We start from the raw sequence: 17,252 nt of genomic DNA, 5'->3' as shown, positions 1-17,252 counted from the left end.
ACACCCCTTCCCGTGCCCCAAACCCCCTCCCGCACCCAAACTCACTCCCAGAGCCCGCGCTCCACACCGCCTCCCGCGCCGCAACCCCCTGCCAACCCCAAGCCAACCAGACTATAAACCAGAATTTCAATGAAGATCAGAAATGCCGGTTTAGAGAGATTTCTGGTTGGTGAAGTGCTGTATAAAACAGCTTTTACTGTATATACTTTCCTACTCACTTTAAAAATTTTGGCCAGCAGAGAAGGCACAGGCATGCCAATAGACGAGGGGACAGGACAGATCCAGTCTGGCCATTCTGTATAATTTTGAGGCAAGGACTTTAACTATAGTTTTTCCAACGAGAGATTAAACAACTTTTTCACCAGCTGCTAGATATAATATCACCTCAACATAGCTACCTAATGCACAAAACTTCTGCAAACACCCTTTGACCAACAGTTAAGAGTCAGCAAGTTAGGTGGTTTAAATGAAGAAAAGCTCTTAAGTTTAAACAAAAACAGAACCAGTCGTGGAATCCTGCTGGGATTACTTGCATTACACCACATATGGTATCAATCCCCAGCATCTTCCATCTGTACTATGAATCAAAGAGGTTGTATCCAATAAGAAAACATGTTAAGAACAGAGGAATGCCACAGAGTAGTGTAGCTTTTTGGTTAACCACAAATCAATCATTGTAGTTTAAAATAAGTGCATATCTTTAAAATCAGCAAATTGATATGCTGAATTAGAACATCTGAACAATAAGAAACAACCATTTAAAAAGCTGTTCCTTAATGTTTAGTGTTATCAACAATTCTATGCCACTGGTGGATGGTGGTTGCTCAGTCTTTCCAATGCAATGCTGTATATTGCTTGATCAACAGCAGACAAAAGGAGAGGAACATCATGACTCACATTAGAAAGCTTTCTATTTGCTCAAGATCAGTTGCTTTTGGAAATCTCCCTTCAACCCATCTGAAGCCTCCCAACCCTTCACATATAGGGGGAAATGTTCTCCTATGAATGGATTTGAAGATAATTCACATCACCAAGAGAGAATTGCTATTGCCTACTCCCAGGAATAGGAAGGCTTTGATGGTATACCTTTACTGGAATACATACTGGCATAGCACTCCTAGTGTGGACGCAGCTGCCCCAGCATTACAGCACTTTGTACTGGTAAAGTAAAGCCATCCCCCAGGAGCAAAACAAGCCATACCGGTAAAAGCACAGCTTTGCCAGTATAGCTACGCCTATAGTTGGGACTTCTGTCGGAAGAGGTACAGTGGTCAGGTATTGCACCTGTTCAAACCCCTGACCGATGTAGTTATGTCAGCTGAAGTCTCTAGTACAGACCCAGCTTAATACACAAGATCTATCAGCAAATGCATGCCTTGATTCACTGAGACTTGCCATTCTCCAATTCCTCTTCAGAGAAATCATGCTGTCCTTGTGCCAGGGAGAGGCTGCAGAAGTTTACCTTAGATGCTGTATTGCTAAAGATACTATGGCTGTAGAAGCCTAGCTGCCCACAAATTCAAAAGGAAGGAGCTGCCATTTCACAGTGGCAGTTCTTCCTCCTTCATCCTCTGACAAGTGGGACAGGAAGACCTGACTATAGGGTCCTGAAGGACGTCACTGTACGTCAGGCACTAACGTCCATTCTTCCCAAGAAAAGACAACAACATGGCAATGTACTGAACTAAACAAAAGGTCTTCAGTCTAAAGGAAGACCCATATAAGGGAAAGAAAATAGCTTTCCACAAAGCTAGTGATTAACAAAAACAGGCACTTGCTGGGGGGAAAAAAACACCATGTTCAAAAAAACCTCCATTTGGCTCACTTCCTCAGAGGCATGAAGCATAATTGTCCTATGGAGTGAAAACTGGAGTTAGCCCTCTGCATATTACCAAAATGCTCATTTTCTATTGGGCCATTTGCTTGACAAGCAGCAAAGGGATTTTATCATCTGCAAGGGTAAAATCACGACACAAGAGAAGTTATTTCCTCAAATTTTTGCACTGTTTTTTTTCTTTAAATGGAGGGAAATATGTTGAAATATAGTCCAGGTGGAATCACCTCATCCACCTGAACAAAATTCACACCGTCACATAATATGCTCTGGGACTCTTTACTTAAGAGGTATAGATCAGTGGACAGGGTCTTGTCTGTGGAGGCCACTTCCCTTTAGCAATTCATCATTGTGACATATTGTTATCACTGTTTTGCAGACACAAAATGCAGCCTCTAACTAGCTGTCTGACAGTTTGCTATAAAGTAGTAAGGACACTTAGCACTTAGACAGTGCTTCACACTTTCAAGCACAGCACTGAAATTAAGTTACCAGACAGCACTAGACAAAGGCAGTATAATCCAGCTATGTGAGGTATCTAGTACTGACCTCAGTGAAGTTTACCCACAAGTATTATTAAAAAGTAAACTTATAGTTTATGATGTGCCAAAAAACAGATTATGGGAGTAAAAGTGACAGTACATTTTTCTATATATCAGCTGACAGAAATTCCACTTTCAAGTGCTCTACACATTAAGATACAGTATCTTAGTCCAATCTCTGATCTCTCCAGAACTTCCTAATTACAGCTCAGTCAAGGCCTTTTCTCAAAGACAAGGAAGTTTCCATAACTTAGTAATTCTGACCTAAACACCAATTCTCCATTTAGGCCAGATACCTGCCTCTAGCATGGTGCTACTGCTGTAACCACTCTGTTCCCTCTAGTGCTGATTGCAATCTCTGAAGTGCAGAGAAGCCAGCCAGGTGACCCACCAGGCACAATCAGTATCTAAAAAGAGTGGAAATTAAAGTAAAAAACTGCAGACCGAAGGAAGAGAAGAGTAGACCAAAAGGCAAGATATGCCAGCAAGAGAGGAAAGTATTAACCCCTGAAAGTAAAAGTGTTTAAGTGAAAAAGGTCACTAGAAGTACAGATTTAAGTTTTTAACTACTTACGCTGTCTTTCTACTATGCCCATGACTGGGCTTAACACGATTATCCTATTTTTTCTCCTTGAGGCCCGAGAGCCATGCCACACCAAGTTACTATTAAATTCCTCTGCTGTGTAGCTTCAGGAAGAGGCAGTTCACAGGTCTTTTCAACCAAGATGTGTGACACTGCATCCCATATTCATTATAGTAATATGATTGTGATATGATTTTGGCATAATTATGATGCATTTTGTACAAGATGGGTCATGTGAGGTGTCATTGGAAAAGTTATGATTTGCTGAATATGATCATCCTATTTATGTGCACGCATCATTTTTGTATCTGACATTATGAATATTGACTATATATCTGTATTTCAAATGTGCTTACTCTGGGTGACACCCACAACTAGCCTTTCAGGTACAACAACGAAGAAGCTAGACAGTGCTAACAGCTCATCAACAAAGAAAATGGACTGCGGAAGAGCTTAGCTTTCCTGTGAACGTTTCACCCAGCCTATGAGTAATGGTTGCTATGACTCAGCAAGGCATACAAGGGAATGTGATCAGACCACCTGCCACTGAACTCCATTTTGGTACCTGTATTTTTCCCACAAGCTGAACTGGGAAAGGAGTTTGGAACAAAGGGTTCCCACCATATGGAAAAACTATATAAGTTGGGAAGTGACATCATCTCTTGGCCCCACTCCCCACACAAGAGAACTCCTGGAAACACCTGAGGAGCAAAGACTGAACTGGGGGAAGTGCTGGTCCAAGGCTAAAGGGATTTCTAGCCTGTTTATGGAAACTTGGTGAACTGCTTGTTTCAGGGTGAGAAACTGCTAATTCAAATCTCATCTATCTAGTATATTAGATTTAGTTTGTGGCTTTTTATTTGCTATGTAATCTGCTTTGATCTGTTTGCTATCACTTATAATCACTTAAAATCTATCTTTCTGTAGTTAATAAGCTTGTTTTAGGTTTTATCTTAACCAGTGTGTTTTGAGTGAAGTGTCTGGGAAACTCTCAGCTCTGTAAATAAAGGCTGTGGCATATCTTTTCCACATCGAGGGGGAAGCGAATATTAGTGAGCTTGCATTGTACAGATCCCCGTGCAGTGCAAGACTATATATTTCTGGGTTTATACTCCAGCCAGGGTGCAAGGCTGGGGAGCTGGGAAACTGGCTCTTTGTCTTTGAGTGGCGAAGGTAAAGCACTCAGGTAGCTCAGTTGGGTGTGTGGTGCCACATGCTGTCATGTTGGGTGATAAAAGGGCCTGGAAAGGCTGGCTGAATCACCAGCAGAGCAATGTGAGAAGGGCCAACTCAGTATTTGGTTAGGGGGCACAGCAGTTCCCATGGCACCCAGATTGCACCCCAGGGATGACAATCCATCACAATATGCAGTATATATTTCCCTTTGTAAATACCTTGCATTGAATGTTGTCAATCACAGAAGTTTTAAGATGCAATAGTGCTTAGCAATTTACTAATCTTATATTTAACTGGTGAATTTTGGTTCATTCCCGTTACTTAAAAAAACCGCAACAACCCAGAAATAACAGCGATCACTAAAATATTCCACTATTTCACTGTGAATACATCTTGAGTTTTTCAGTCTAAGCATTTGTGACTTTGTATGCACTACAGCTCTTTCGAATTCCGAGTTCATGGTTTCATAGATTCCAAGGTCAGAAGAGACCACTGTGATCATCTAGTCTGACCTCCTGTACCACAGAGGCCATAGAACTTCCCCAAAATAATTCCCAGAGCATTTTTTTAGAAAAACATGCAATCCATTTAAAACAGCTACTCTTGAAGAATCCACCACAACCTTTGGTAAATTGTTCCAGTGATTAATTACACGAACTGTTAAAAATTTACACCTTATTTCCAGTATGAATTAGTCTAGCTTCAAACGGATTATGTTATACGTTTCTCCATTACACTGAAGAGCACATTATTAATATTTGTTCCGCATGTAGATTCTTATAGACTACGATTAAGTCATCCCTTCAACTTTGTTAAAATAATAGATTGAGCTCCTCGAGTATCAGTATAAAGCATGTTTTCTAATCCTTTAATCATTCTTTGTGGCAAATCTCTGAACCCTCTCCAATTTATCAAGACCCTTCTTGAATTCATTTGGGCATAAGCTTTCATGGGCTAGAACCCACTTCGTCAGATGCATGGAGTGGAAAGTACAGTAGCAGGTATAAATACACAGCACATGAAAAGACGGGAGTTGCCTTACCAAGTGGGAGGTCAGTCTAACAAGACAATTCAATTAATAGTAGGATACCAAGGGAGGAAAAAAAATCACTTTTGTAGTGGTAGTCACCTACTACAAGACAGGCTCAACAAAGAAAGTAACAGAACACCACCTACAGCCCCAACTAAAACCTCTCCAGCGCATCATCAAGGATCTACAACCTATCCTGAAGGATGATCCCTCATTCTCTCAGACCTTAGGAGACAGGCCAGTCCTCACTTACAGACAGCCCCCCAACCTGAAGCAAATACTCACCAGCAACTACACACCACACAATAAAAACACCAACCCAGGAACCAAACCCTGCAACAAACCCCGGTGCCAACTCTGTCCACATATCTATTTGAGGGACACCATCACAGGATCTAACCACATCAGCCACACCATCAGGGGCTCGTTCACCTGCATATCTACCAATGTGATATATGCCATCATGTGGCAGCAATGCCCCTCTGCCATGTACATTTGCGTAGAGTGTGTCCGGTTTGGCCAAAGAATAAATGGACACAAATCTGACATCAGGAGTTCTAACATTCAAAAACCAGTACGAGAACACTTATATCTCCCTGGTCACTCAACAACAGACCTACAAGTGGCAATTCTTCAACAAAAAAACTTCAAAAACAAACTCCAACATGAAACTGGAGAACTGGAATTAATTTGCAAACCGGACACCATCAAATTAAGCCTGAATAAAGACTGGGAGTGGTTGGGTCATTACAAAACCTAATTTCCCCCCACTTTTACTCACACCTTCTTGTCAAATGGGCCACTCATTACCATGACAAAAGTGATTTTTCCTCCGTTGGTATCCTACTGTTAATTGAATTGTCTCATTAGACTGACCTCCCACTTGGTAAGGCAACTCCCATCTTTTCATGTGCTGTATATTTATACCTGCTACTGTATTTTCCACTCCATGCATCTGACAAAGTGGGTTCTAGCCCATGAAAGCTTATGCCCAAATAAATGTGTTAGTCTGTAAGGTGCCACAAGAACTCCTCATTGTTTTTGCTGATACAGACTAACACGGCTACCACTCTGAAACCTTCTTGAACTGGAGACAGCATTCCAGAGTAAAATAACCTCTCTACTCAAGAGTCTCCTGTTTATACATCCAAGGATTGCATTAACCCTTTTGGCCACAGGATCGTACTGGGAGCTCAGGATCAGCTGATTATCCACCAGGACCACTCAAGTCTTTTCAGAGTCACCCTCTCCCAGGATAGAATCCCCCATGGTTCTATCACCAAACTTTTGATATCTAATATTTTCAAATTTCAGGGATAAAGAGCCAGAAACAAAAACTTCATTTTTTCATCTTCCTATTCTTTAGAAATATAATGACTGGAAGAACATACACTATCCTGTGAAGTTAGGACAACTTTTGGAAAAAAGTCACATTCATACAACATACATTTAGGCAGAATTTATAAAGCTGTGTGTTGTTAAAAAATGATCGTATAAATAACTCAATATATCTCATATAAAAAGCAATAACTTAATCTTCTTTGGCAGCTCTTTATTACCCTTCATTATAAGTACATTTAAATTCACTTTTTCGTTTTCCAAGGGATGCAATTTATTTTGTGGATATGAGCCACTTGGTCTCTCTTCCTTTTTTGATGTTCTATTGCAACTCACTGGCAGCAGCTGTAACAAAGTATTTTTAAAAACCTTTTTAATCAATCAGTCTTCGAGTTACTTGAAAAACTCTTTATATGGAATACACAAAACACATAACAGCCTCACACTTCATGATAGCACAGAGAACTGTGTGTCTGCCAGCATTTGTGTTACAGAACACCTTAACTTAGCCCTACAAGTTCACTCCAAACACAACCTGGCTTAGAAAAACTGAACATATAACCCAAAATTCAGATCTTGTTTAACAGGATAAGATATGTGCAAATGCCAGGAAGCCCTACAAAAACAGAGGTCCAGGATATTCAGTTCTCAATTGCAACCATGTGAGCAAATGTATATATGCAATGCTTTTCTCTATGGTGCCTGTCTGCTCCATTCTCTTTGGGCCCTTTTCGGGGGGGGGGGGGGGGGGAGGGGGGTGTCATCTATGTATGAGTTTATTTCTCATGAAAAAGTGTCAGATTGACAGCTGAGTCCGCTTTATCCACAGAACATGTTACCAGTGTCTGTAATGTACACTGGCCTAGAAGAAGTAAAAGCTTCAGATCTCATCATTACTAGTCCCACCTTGTCTGTTCTTATCTGAAGGCATCACTATTTATTATTTAGATTGCAGTGGCATCCACTTTCCAAATAAAAAAAGACGTCAGAGTTCTTGCCCTATATATATAAAGCCCAATGTATCTATAAAGTAAGAAATGTTACTGATGCGTGCAAAACGGCAAGTTATTTTCCCAAACTTGTGCATTGTAAGATTTTTGGGGGTGTGGGAAATTGATGTACAAAAACATAGTCAAAGCAGAATCATTTTTTACAAATAACTATGACAGCAGAATTTATTTGGAGGGATCTGGGGGGAGGGAGGAAAGAGCCTTAGCACTACATCCCATTGATTTAAAAAACTGAAGCTGTTAGCAGCTTGTTGCAAGAATGTTAGTATTTAGTACAACAGTGTGTACTAACATTTAAATTTCATTGTTTCTAAATTCCAAGTTAATGTAGCAGCTCAAAGAATAAAATTCACTGCGTTGACCTTCTCTTTCTTCAATGGAGTAATCAAAACAAAAAAGAAGAAAAGAAAAAATACTAAAAGCAGAGAGCCTGTAATCATAGGAAAATTGTAATGACAGCCTGTAAAAGTTTCCTGCAGCTAAATGTCACTAAGAAGAAAAAACTTTTACAAACAGATTGAACAAACTCCTGCTTGTGGGATTTTAGCAAGATTAGGTACAGCCAGGATTTTTGCAATAAGTAATTTATCTTTAAATATGAAATAAATCCAGAATAGTCTAACTACAACATAATACACATCTTTACCATGTCTTCAATGTATCATCTGGTTGCCACACTGTACAAATAATTTTACTATGTGTGTGATTTGATAGCTGGATTTAATTGTCTTTCTGTAAACTCAGCAGACATTTATAAAAAGCACTAGATATCAACCCAGTGAAACAAATACTACAATAAAAGCCACTTACATTTGAACATGTCAGATAATCTATTAAAAAAAATTATCCATGGGCAATAGAATCCATCATACACAGAAGTTATCTTTCCAAAGATATTCTTCACTTAAACCTGTAAGTGTCTGCAGGATTGGGGACTAACTTTCAGACCAGGAGTAGTCCCAATGAAGTCAATCGAAACTACTCACATGCTTAAAAGTTATTGATAAGCATCTGCAGTACCAAGGCCTTACATGTTAGCTTTTATGTTCAATCACACTGTTCAGATGGTAGAACAGACAATATAATCTAAAATACTTCATAGCACATTAAAGAGATTGAAATTTTAATATTTTATATTACACATCAAATGTCCATTTGGAACTTCACTACCAGGTCTGAAAATTAGGAAAAACGAGAAGTGCATACTTAAACTACTTTAAGGTATCTGACTGCAGATATAAGGCCCTAGCTCTTCTCAATGCAAGGGTGAATAATAACATAATTTATACGTTGAGATAGATACAAGTAAATATCTTTTCCCTGACATGGGAAATACCTCTGAGTCTACAAGACATTTAGAAGAGCATAATCTAATATTACAGGGAACAACTCTTACTGCAAAACATTTTTAAGGACGCAAACTTTAACTAATGCTTCCCCCAGCCAGTATAGTTGTAATACTTTCTACAGCTAACATCTGTAAATAAACATTCTCCTCTAATCTCATTTAGAGGAAAAGGCATCTTTACAACTCTGTCCTTGAAATCCATGACTTATCATGGAAAGGAGCATCTGCACCTGACCGAGAGATATGCTGCTCCCCTGAATACAGGTGACTACATACTGAGTAACATTAATGCCAACAAACAAAAACTGCTCAATTTTCAGAAACAGATACTGATTACAGATGTCCAACTTGAGATGCTTGAGTTCTGATATTCAAAAGGTGCCAAGCTCACAGCTCCCACTCAACACTTCTGAAAAATCAGGTCTAAAGTACCTCAGACTAGCACCCCAAATCTGTGGTCACGGTTGACAATGTTGGCCTTAGCAATGCTAGTGTTAACTTTTATCTGAACTGATTTTCAGAATGGACTTCTTATGCTTCCCAATATCAGGCCAAATCCTCCAGTCCATACTCAACCAGAACTCCACTGAAATCATTCATTGTTACAAAACCTGCAATGACTTTATAAACAACAATCACAAGAATATTTTATGAACCAGACTGACATAGCAGCTATGCTCTGAGAGGAAATTAAATTTATCAGACAAAACAAATATCCACACTTCATCAGGCACTGACAACGTCCTTGATGCTGTATCAGATCAAGGAAGACTAAACTAGCAGCATTTGACAAATTGGTATATTCAAGTTTATGGAATGCTTGGTATATTTAATAAGAATCATCAGTGAAGGGTGTTATTTATGCAATATTATAAATGTTTTAAACAGAACCAGATCCTATGCAAACTGCTGTGTGCAGGAGAAAACATTTTACTGATTTTACATAAACAGTATCCAACCACAGTGACAGCTAAATAATACCACTTACATTCAGTAAATTAACCTGATAGTTCTTTTTAGATAGCTGCAATCTTTTTTTTTTTTTTTTTTTTTTTTGGAGGGGGGCAGATTAATTAATATTTACTCTATCAGTTTTGCCGTTTTCTAATTGACAAGAAAAAATGGTTTTCCCTTGTTTTGAATGGAGCTGAAATTAACATCTGTTTTTCCTCAAACAAAGCTACTTAAGCAAGGGCCATGTTAGAAATGAAGGGGACTTTTGCCAATGTCTTCAACAGGCAGGGGATCCAGGCCATGGGTTCTGTGCATGCCTATGTTGTTAATGAAGACTTCACTGTCATGGACATGGTTTTATTAGTTAGCTATTGCTCACACAGATAGAAAGAGGAATACCATTGTGGTTCTTTGTACTGGGAAGTGAAGTAATAGATTTAAAACAAGACATAAACCAGTGAACTCACAATTTAGAAGCAGATTAAGTCTTGAACTAAACTTGATATGGCCCTCTGACTACATAATACAGTACTTGTAATTGTGAAAGTGATGTATTAAGATGTTTCACTGTAGTTTCTATGGAATGTAACTCCAGATAGTGTTGCTGTCATGGATTTTACTAGGTCTTACCAGTGTGAAACTCCGTAACAAACAACTCACATTGATCTTTTAAAAAAAAAAAAAAAAAAAAAAAACCAAACAAACAAACAAACAAAAAAACAACACACCACCTCAATTTGCTAGAAAAGGAACAAAAGAGAAACCTCCACAATCAGACATGGTCTTAGACCCGATATTGGAGCTTTTGGCTTCCTTCCTTCTCTATTTTTTGCCAGACTCATCATCAGATTCCTAAACACAAGCCAAAGCACATTTGCTTTCACACCTCTTCACTGGAACTTGGTTAATATATTTCCCTGTTCCCTTAAATGAAATCCCTTCATTTTATGCTGGATTTGTACCAAATATTCTAATTTAGTGGACACCCACATATTTTGGAGTTCTTTAGTAACACAAAAAAGTTTTCTAGCTCAAAGCCTGTGGCTATTTGATTCAAATGAACAAGGTCAACTTGTTTCAGAACTTTCCTCCCTAAATTATACCCAAATCTTGTCAGCACAGCAACTCTTATAAAAGCATAAATAACCATATTTTTTTCTTGTTCATAAAATGCATTCTACTCAATAAATCAATTTTTCTTTGGTTTAAGAATCACCTTGGCTTTTTTTTTTTTTTAAATAAAAGAGGAACCTTTCCAGATGTCAATTCTACCTAAATATTTTTTTGTGAAAGAGGAACTTTCAAAACCTAACACAGAGGCATAGGTTTCTTTTAAACTGTGAAACAAGTTTTACAAATCCTTATTTTGAACTCTATTATGAGGATATGGTAAACTAAAGGAATTTACTCACTCATGACTGGAAACTTCTTTGCATATAGCCCGAGACAGGTATAGAACCAAGGTATCTTCTTGGAAAAGGTTTCTCAGAGGTATACATGTCCTGAACAAAGAAAGAAAAGGGTATTATTCTCACAAACTTATACCCAAACAATTAAAAATGATTCTTTCAAAATAAATTACTTTCCTTGTTAGTTTGTCATCCCTTTCTAAAAAAAAAAAAAAAAATTAAAGAAAGAAACCTCACACCAAAAAGTGTCTTTGTTTTATGATATGAAACAACATTCTTTAAATTTAATCTTCTAAAAATCTCATTTTCTTGTAAAAGTCATTCTAATAGGTCTTCAAAGACTAATTCATAAACATTAACTGCTCCCTTATGGGTAATAAATGTTCATAAGGCATGAAATACAAGATTGATCACATTTTTTCTAGTAGATGTAGTGTTATTATAAAAGTCATACTTCCTCCCAAGTACATTCAGTTAGCAGTAAGATGCAGTAAAAAGTACTCTATAACGAGACGACCATACACAAAATTTAGTAAATAAATATGGTGTTGGCGCTAACTTCTATACTTTCCCCCCTCCTCCAAGAAACCAAGTCTTGAAAAGTGACAACTCCATCTAGTGTGAGTGTAAGCCATCACACCTGTCAAATATAAAAATCCAAACCTAAACAAGACACCTAAGTAGGACAGATGTTGATTTTTTTTTTATTTTTTTTAAACAATACATGCCTGGCTTTATCCATAGCTAAACATGCAACATTAATTTGTAATAGTAAAAGCACAGCAAAGTACGCTTTAGAATGTTTATTAAATAACCTCCATCCTGCTGCTATGAGCAATTTTATACAGATGTATGAAAACAGTTAAAATTGAAATGACTCTCTCATAATTAACTTAAAACCAAAAACAAGAAATGCAAAATCCATTATATATTAGGCTATAAAGAGAGTTTTCTTTCAATACCTGCATAGGGATAGACTTTCTGTAAACTAAGGAATATTCTCTAATATGATCTATTTCTTCTTTCCAGAACCAAATATAACTTGCAGAGTCTGACCACCTGTGCTAGTCAAACCGGATAATTCCTTCTGCTGACTCAGATTTCAAGTCTCAACTCTCTTCATCTCATAAGGCTAAAGAGAATACACACAAGGAGAGACAATTATCAGACTTCTTTAAAAGTGTGACTGAGCATAACATTTGCAGATTTGCAGCAAATGCCAAAAGAGTAAAGGAAAGAGCATAGTCATGTACTGTTGAGCCAGCTCCCACTCCTGGATCAATTGCTAAAACAGGCAAAAGGGACAGCTAGAAAGAAAACTGCAACAGTGCTGTGGCTTTATAAACACCAATAAATATTGCAACCAGCCCCTGTGCACTGGAAGGAATGTGAGAAGGACAGACTTAGGAGGGAGAAGAAAATGGAAGCACACTGAGTAACCATATTTAAAAACAAAAGAACACAAAGTTGTGAGATGCTGCAATTGCTAAAGAAAAAATTTGACATTTCAAGTCCTGTTGATTCTCTCCATGAATGACTGCTAAATTGAACATCTAAGCAGACACAGCTTAAACAAAAATAAAATACCTTGTTAAAATATATCATTAGAACTGCAGTCCTGTCAGTTTTCTTTTGATTATTGATGTCAAAATTAGCAAATGTAATGTTCACTACATTTAATCACTTACTACACTAATTACAGTTATTATATTAGAGTATCCTTATGGCTGGAATTATACAGATTTGGGCCCCAATCTTGCAATTGGGACTGCATGGGTGGAATCAACTGGCGAATCAGAGCCCTGCACTCAAATGCGTTTTCAGGAGGATATTGTCTCACCTACACTACAGGAAAAACAGCATACTAGCATAGCGCTCTGCTTTAGTAGGGATATCTGAATTACAATACTTTCTATTGCTGACGTGGACAGGAAAACACAGCTCTATAAACAAAAGCAAACCCTTAGTTTTGAAAAACAGTCAGTGTTGTTAAGTGACAACAACATAGTTATCTACCACATCATTTACAAAATCCAAGCACCCTAAAAACGAAGGAAATTAGTAGTCAAGGTGATCATAAATTTTACACTGCCCGCATATTAAGTACAAAGTGTGTGTTTATTAAGTATGGAGAAATGCGTATTTCACTATATTGTAACCTGAACTCTAATCGGGGGGGGAAGGAGGGGGGTAAGAAGGGCGGTGATAAATGATTTCACTAACTAAATATTTTCTTTGAAGATATGCTTTAAATGAGACATATCAGTAAATATTTTTATGCTGAAGTATACTTTCTGTTCCTCAAGAATAATGCTGCATATGTAGTTTAAAAAAGGTGTAACATTGTCAAATTTATAGTTAAAGTGTGTACATGGATTGCATTTGAGGCTGATCAATATGTACATGCAGTTTTTTTTTTTTTTTTTTTTTTTTAAAAGATTGTGTGTTGTTAGTATTTTTAGATTACTGATGGAAGAATAATATGGGGGTAGGGGGTAGAGTGGAGGCTACTGTGTTGTGACCAAATATGCATTTTACAGTTGATAAGAAGAGCATATTTATTACTGTGTGGTAAAATTTGGGGCGGGGGGGAGGAGGGGATGTTTAAAATGATGCAGTAAGTACTTACAGCATTGTCACTTAGCATCTTTTTTTATTTTTTAACAAAGGTGTTTGGGGATTTTTTTGCAAAAGTTACAGACTGTTTTCTTACATACCAATAACATTAAGAAGTGTTGTAACACACATGCTCCTCAGTCAGACAGGAAACCGTTAATTGTTTTTTTTGTAGTGAAGATGTGTCCCTTAGAAAGGTTATCTTCATGTAAGAGTTGAATCAAGGTCTTTTCTGCCTTCCGGTAGCTAGCCAGGTAGAAAATAAATACCTTGTGTCCTGTACTCTTTTCCGAAACAGTTAAGCCTGGCCATTATTGCCTCTATGAATAAAGCAGGTTCTAATATCCTTCCGGGGTACGCAAGTTATTACTGAGCTTTAAATGCTGACATGTTTGCCTACACAGTCACTGAGCTACCAATACCTCTTAGCTTTGAAAGGAGCATTTAGATACCTCAGGTATGGGAAGGAAACACCAAATTCACATCTACTTAAAAAAAAAAAAATTGAAATACATCATATCCCACCTAACATTGTATCAGCATTGACACTGAACTTTCCTCTTGTAAACTGTAATTTCTACCTAAACCATCATGAATGTAATCAGGGCTGTAACTAAATTACAGGATATGATAGCCTTGTTCTATGCAGTTTGCATCATCCATGCAATGCCAAAGTAGAATCTTACAATGCACAAGAGTATGAGATTCCTTTAAAATTATAATTAGAAATTCAGCTCTAATTACTGTTCTGTGCGTACTCAATTTTAGTACCATTTTAACTTAGATGGATAGACGTTTCAAATAAGAAAGAATGTACATTTCCAGTCATCAGGAAGCAGACAGACCATAGGATCTTTGTCCTGAAGATTTACCAAGTGTGTGTCATATACCCACAGAGTTTATATACATAAAATCATGTTAAAGTGATCAAAACAGAGCCTAAGTGCAAAGAAATTATTTTGGTGTAATTTACTTTCCCCAGAAGCCTAAACTGCTATTATCCTTCAAAAGGTAACAGATTCAGAGCTTTCACAAGGGTATATTTGAAATTCTGACAGGCAGCAAATGAACAAAATATAACATCTGAAATTATTAGTTTCCAAGACACATAATGAGAGAGCAAAGGGACTGCTGGTTTAAAGGCAATTTCAGTAATCTAAAAATATTTTACCCTGCACTCAGTTTGCATCTGAAGTTATAATCAGTAACATTATATAAAAGATTTGTTAAAGTTTAAAAACAGGCAAGCAGTCACCTAAGCGCAGTGCCACTAAAGCAAAACTTACAACAAATTAAGAACTTAATTTGATCTGGTGTTTAGTTATGCCCAAGTGAGAAAGAACATAAAATTCACAATAATGAAACTGTCGTATGGTTTAATGAGACAAGGTGGGTGAGGTAATATCTTTTATTGGGTCAACTTCTGTTGGTGAAAGAGACAAGCTTTCGAGTTTACACAGAGCTCTTCTTCTGCCCTGTTCCAATAAACGATATTACCTTACCCACCTTCTCGCTCTATATCCTGGGACCAACACAGTTACAACACTGCATACTACTGTTTAATAATCTAAACTGACTCACTGTTTAACCACAAATGAGGAAGCATACAGTAGAAGCACAAATCAAATAAGCACAATGACACACCCTCTTCTTTGAGCACAGCTGGAGTACTTATACTACACAAAAGTGTTCAGCAAATTGCTTTTGGCTCTCTGCAATGTTAATTGGTTCCTGGATTTAGTATATGTAAGCCTAACAAAATTTGAGTTTCTACTGTGCAATAGCAGCTTTAGAAGCTAATAGAATATTCAAGTTTAGTGACACATTAAGTAATCATACAAAAGTTACTCTTTTGTGAAGATATTATACAACACTGGTCCCCCTTGAAACCTACTTATTTGTTGTAGAGAAGGAATATACTTTCATTCCATCAAAATTCACCATTAGAGCTAAAGTCCAGCCAGCCCCTAGCAGTTGAGTTTCTGTGCCACTACTTGTTCCAAACCGCAACTACACAAAGAAATTTGTTCTTTAAGTGTGCACGAGCAACTGAATGGTTCATGAGATGGTAGAAGGAGGCAGACCATTTCTGTCTTCATTTGAATCCAGCCCCAGTCAACAGTGAAATAACTTTGGTTTCATTCCAGTTCCCTGCAGACAGATGTCCACAAAAACCACAATATAGTTTGACAACCGGCTCTTTTGTTGGCAGTCTCAGTAGATGCCAAGGACTGAGAACACCCTGGCGATTGAAGTATATTGGCAGCACGCTATGTGGGAACCCTGTTTAGTCAGGCTGTTCTATACTAAGCGTGCGCACTTCAGTCTCAAGGCTTGGCCAGCTGGCACCTTCAAGAAAATAACCCAGAGTTTTGACAGCATCCATAGTTATTAGCGCCAGAAAGTTCCCATTGCCACTTCAAATATCCAGACCTCAATTATCCCAAACTCCGCCATTCTCCAACAGCAATGGCACCAAAGAGCCCCCAGCCATCTTGACACAGAGCCCCATCCCCAACAGCAATTACAACAGAGAGAGGTTATCATAGACTTGCCTTCACTCTGGCAGAGTGACGTCTTTCTCTCTCACACACACACACCCAACAGCAACAACACCATAGAGCCCACAAATTATCCAATGCCCCCCCCCCCCCATCGCCCTGACGCAGAGCCCATCCTCGGCTCAAAAGGCAATGACACCAAAGAGCCCCCAGTTTATCTGACTCCCCCATCTCCTCAACGGCGACGGCATCAGACTCCCCCTGGATCACCCAAACCCCCTCATCCCGCTGGCACCGCCCCCCAGGCCCCCCACAGCGATGATGCTTCCCCAGCCAGTCCCCGGAACTCCCCACCTCCTGACACTGTCCTCACCGGCCCCCTCCCCAACAGGGCGGAGACACACACACAGGCTTAGCAAAGGGGCCTGCGCCCCTTCTCTGGTTTGAAGCTGAAAGGGGTCCTGCCCCCTCCGTGAGTGGCGGGGTCCGGCTCCCCCCACCCGCAATGGAGAGCTCCGGCGCTCCACCCCTGTAGCACTCGGAATGGAGGGGTCCGCCTCCTCAACCCCTCGGAACAGAAAGGTCCGCCCCCCCCTTACCCGCGAGTGGAGGGGCCCGGCTCGCCACCCCCCGCGGCTCGGAATGGAGGAGTCCGCCTCCCCTATGACCCACCGGCCGTGAGGACGGAGCTGGGCGGCCGCCGGTCCCAAGTCGGAGCGCAGTGGCCGGACGTCCCGTCCCGTCCCTACCTTGCCTCGGCCTCCGTCCGCCTCCTCCCCGCAGGCGCTTCCCCGTGCAGTGCCCCGGCCCGAGCGGCCTCCAACCAGGAAGCGCCCCGGTGTGTGACACCTACTCACTGCAGCTATGGAAACCCCACTCCCACCCCGCCTGCGGCCACAGCGCCGCCCCAT

The 17,252-nt window shown here is 39.3% G+C and overlaps 1 protein-coding gene across 5 annotated transcripts in view; it reads right to left on the bottom strand.

Moving 5' to 3' along the window:
- USP6NL (USP6 N-terminal like) overlaps positions 1-17,252 on the bottom strand; it is a 203,817-nt gene extending 186,565 nt beyond the window's left edge. The window contains exons 1-2 of one of the 5 annotated variants that reach the window (XM_043553006.1): positions 17,014-17,252; positions 11,228-11,317 (exon numbers count right to left, since the gene is read on the bottom strand). In XM_043553006.1, the coding sequence (XP_043408941.1) occupies positions 11,228-11,317; positions 17,014-17,252 (329 nt within the window). Of the gene's footprint in view, positions 1-11,227; positions 11,318-12,186; positions 13,424-16,940 lie in introns of those variants that run through there. The other 4 variants (XM_037889328.2, XM_037889330.2, XM_037889329.2 and 1 more) reach the window with 4 other exon arrangements.

The sequence above is a fragment of the Chelonia mydas genome, chromosome 1, assembly GCF_015237465.2.
Source record: "Chelonia mydas isolate rCheMyd1 chromosome 1, rCheMyd1.pri.v2, whole genome shotgun sequence".
Taxonomy (NCBI): domain Eukaryota; kingdom Metazoa; phylum Chordata; order Testudines; family Cheloniidae; genus Chelonia; species Chelonia mydas.
Note: the sequence above shows the minus strand (reverse complement) of the source record. Positions and strands in the feature narration are given on the sequence as shown.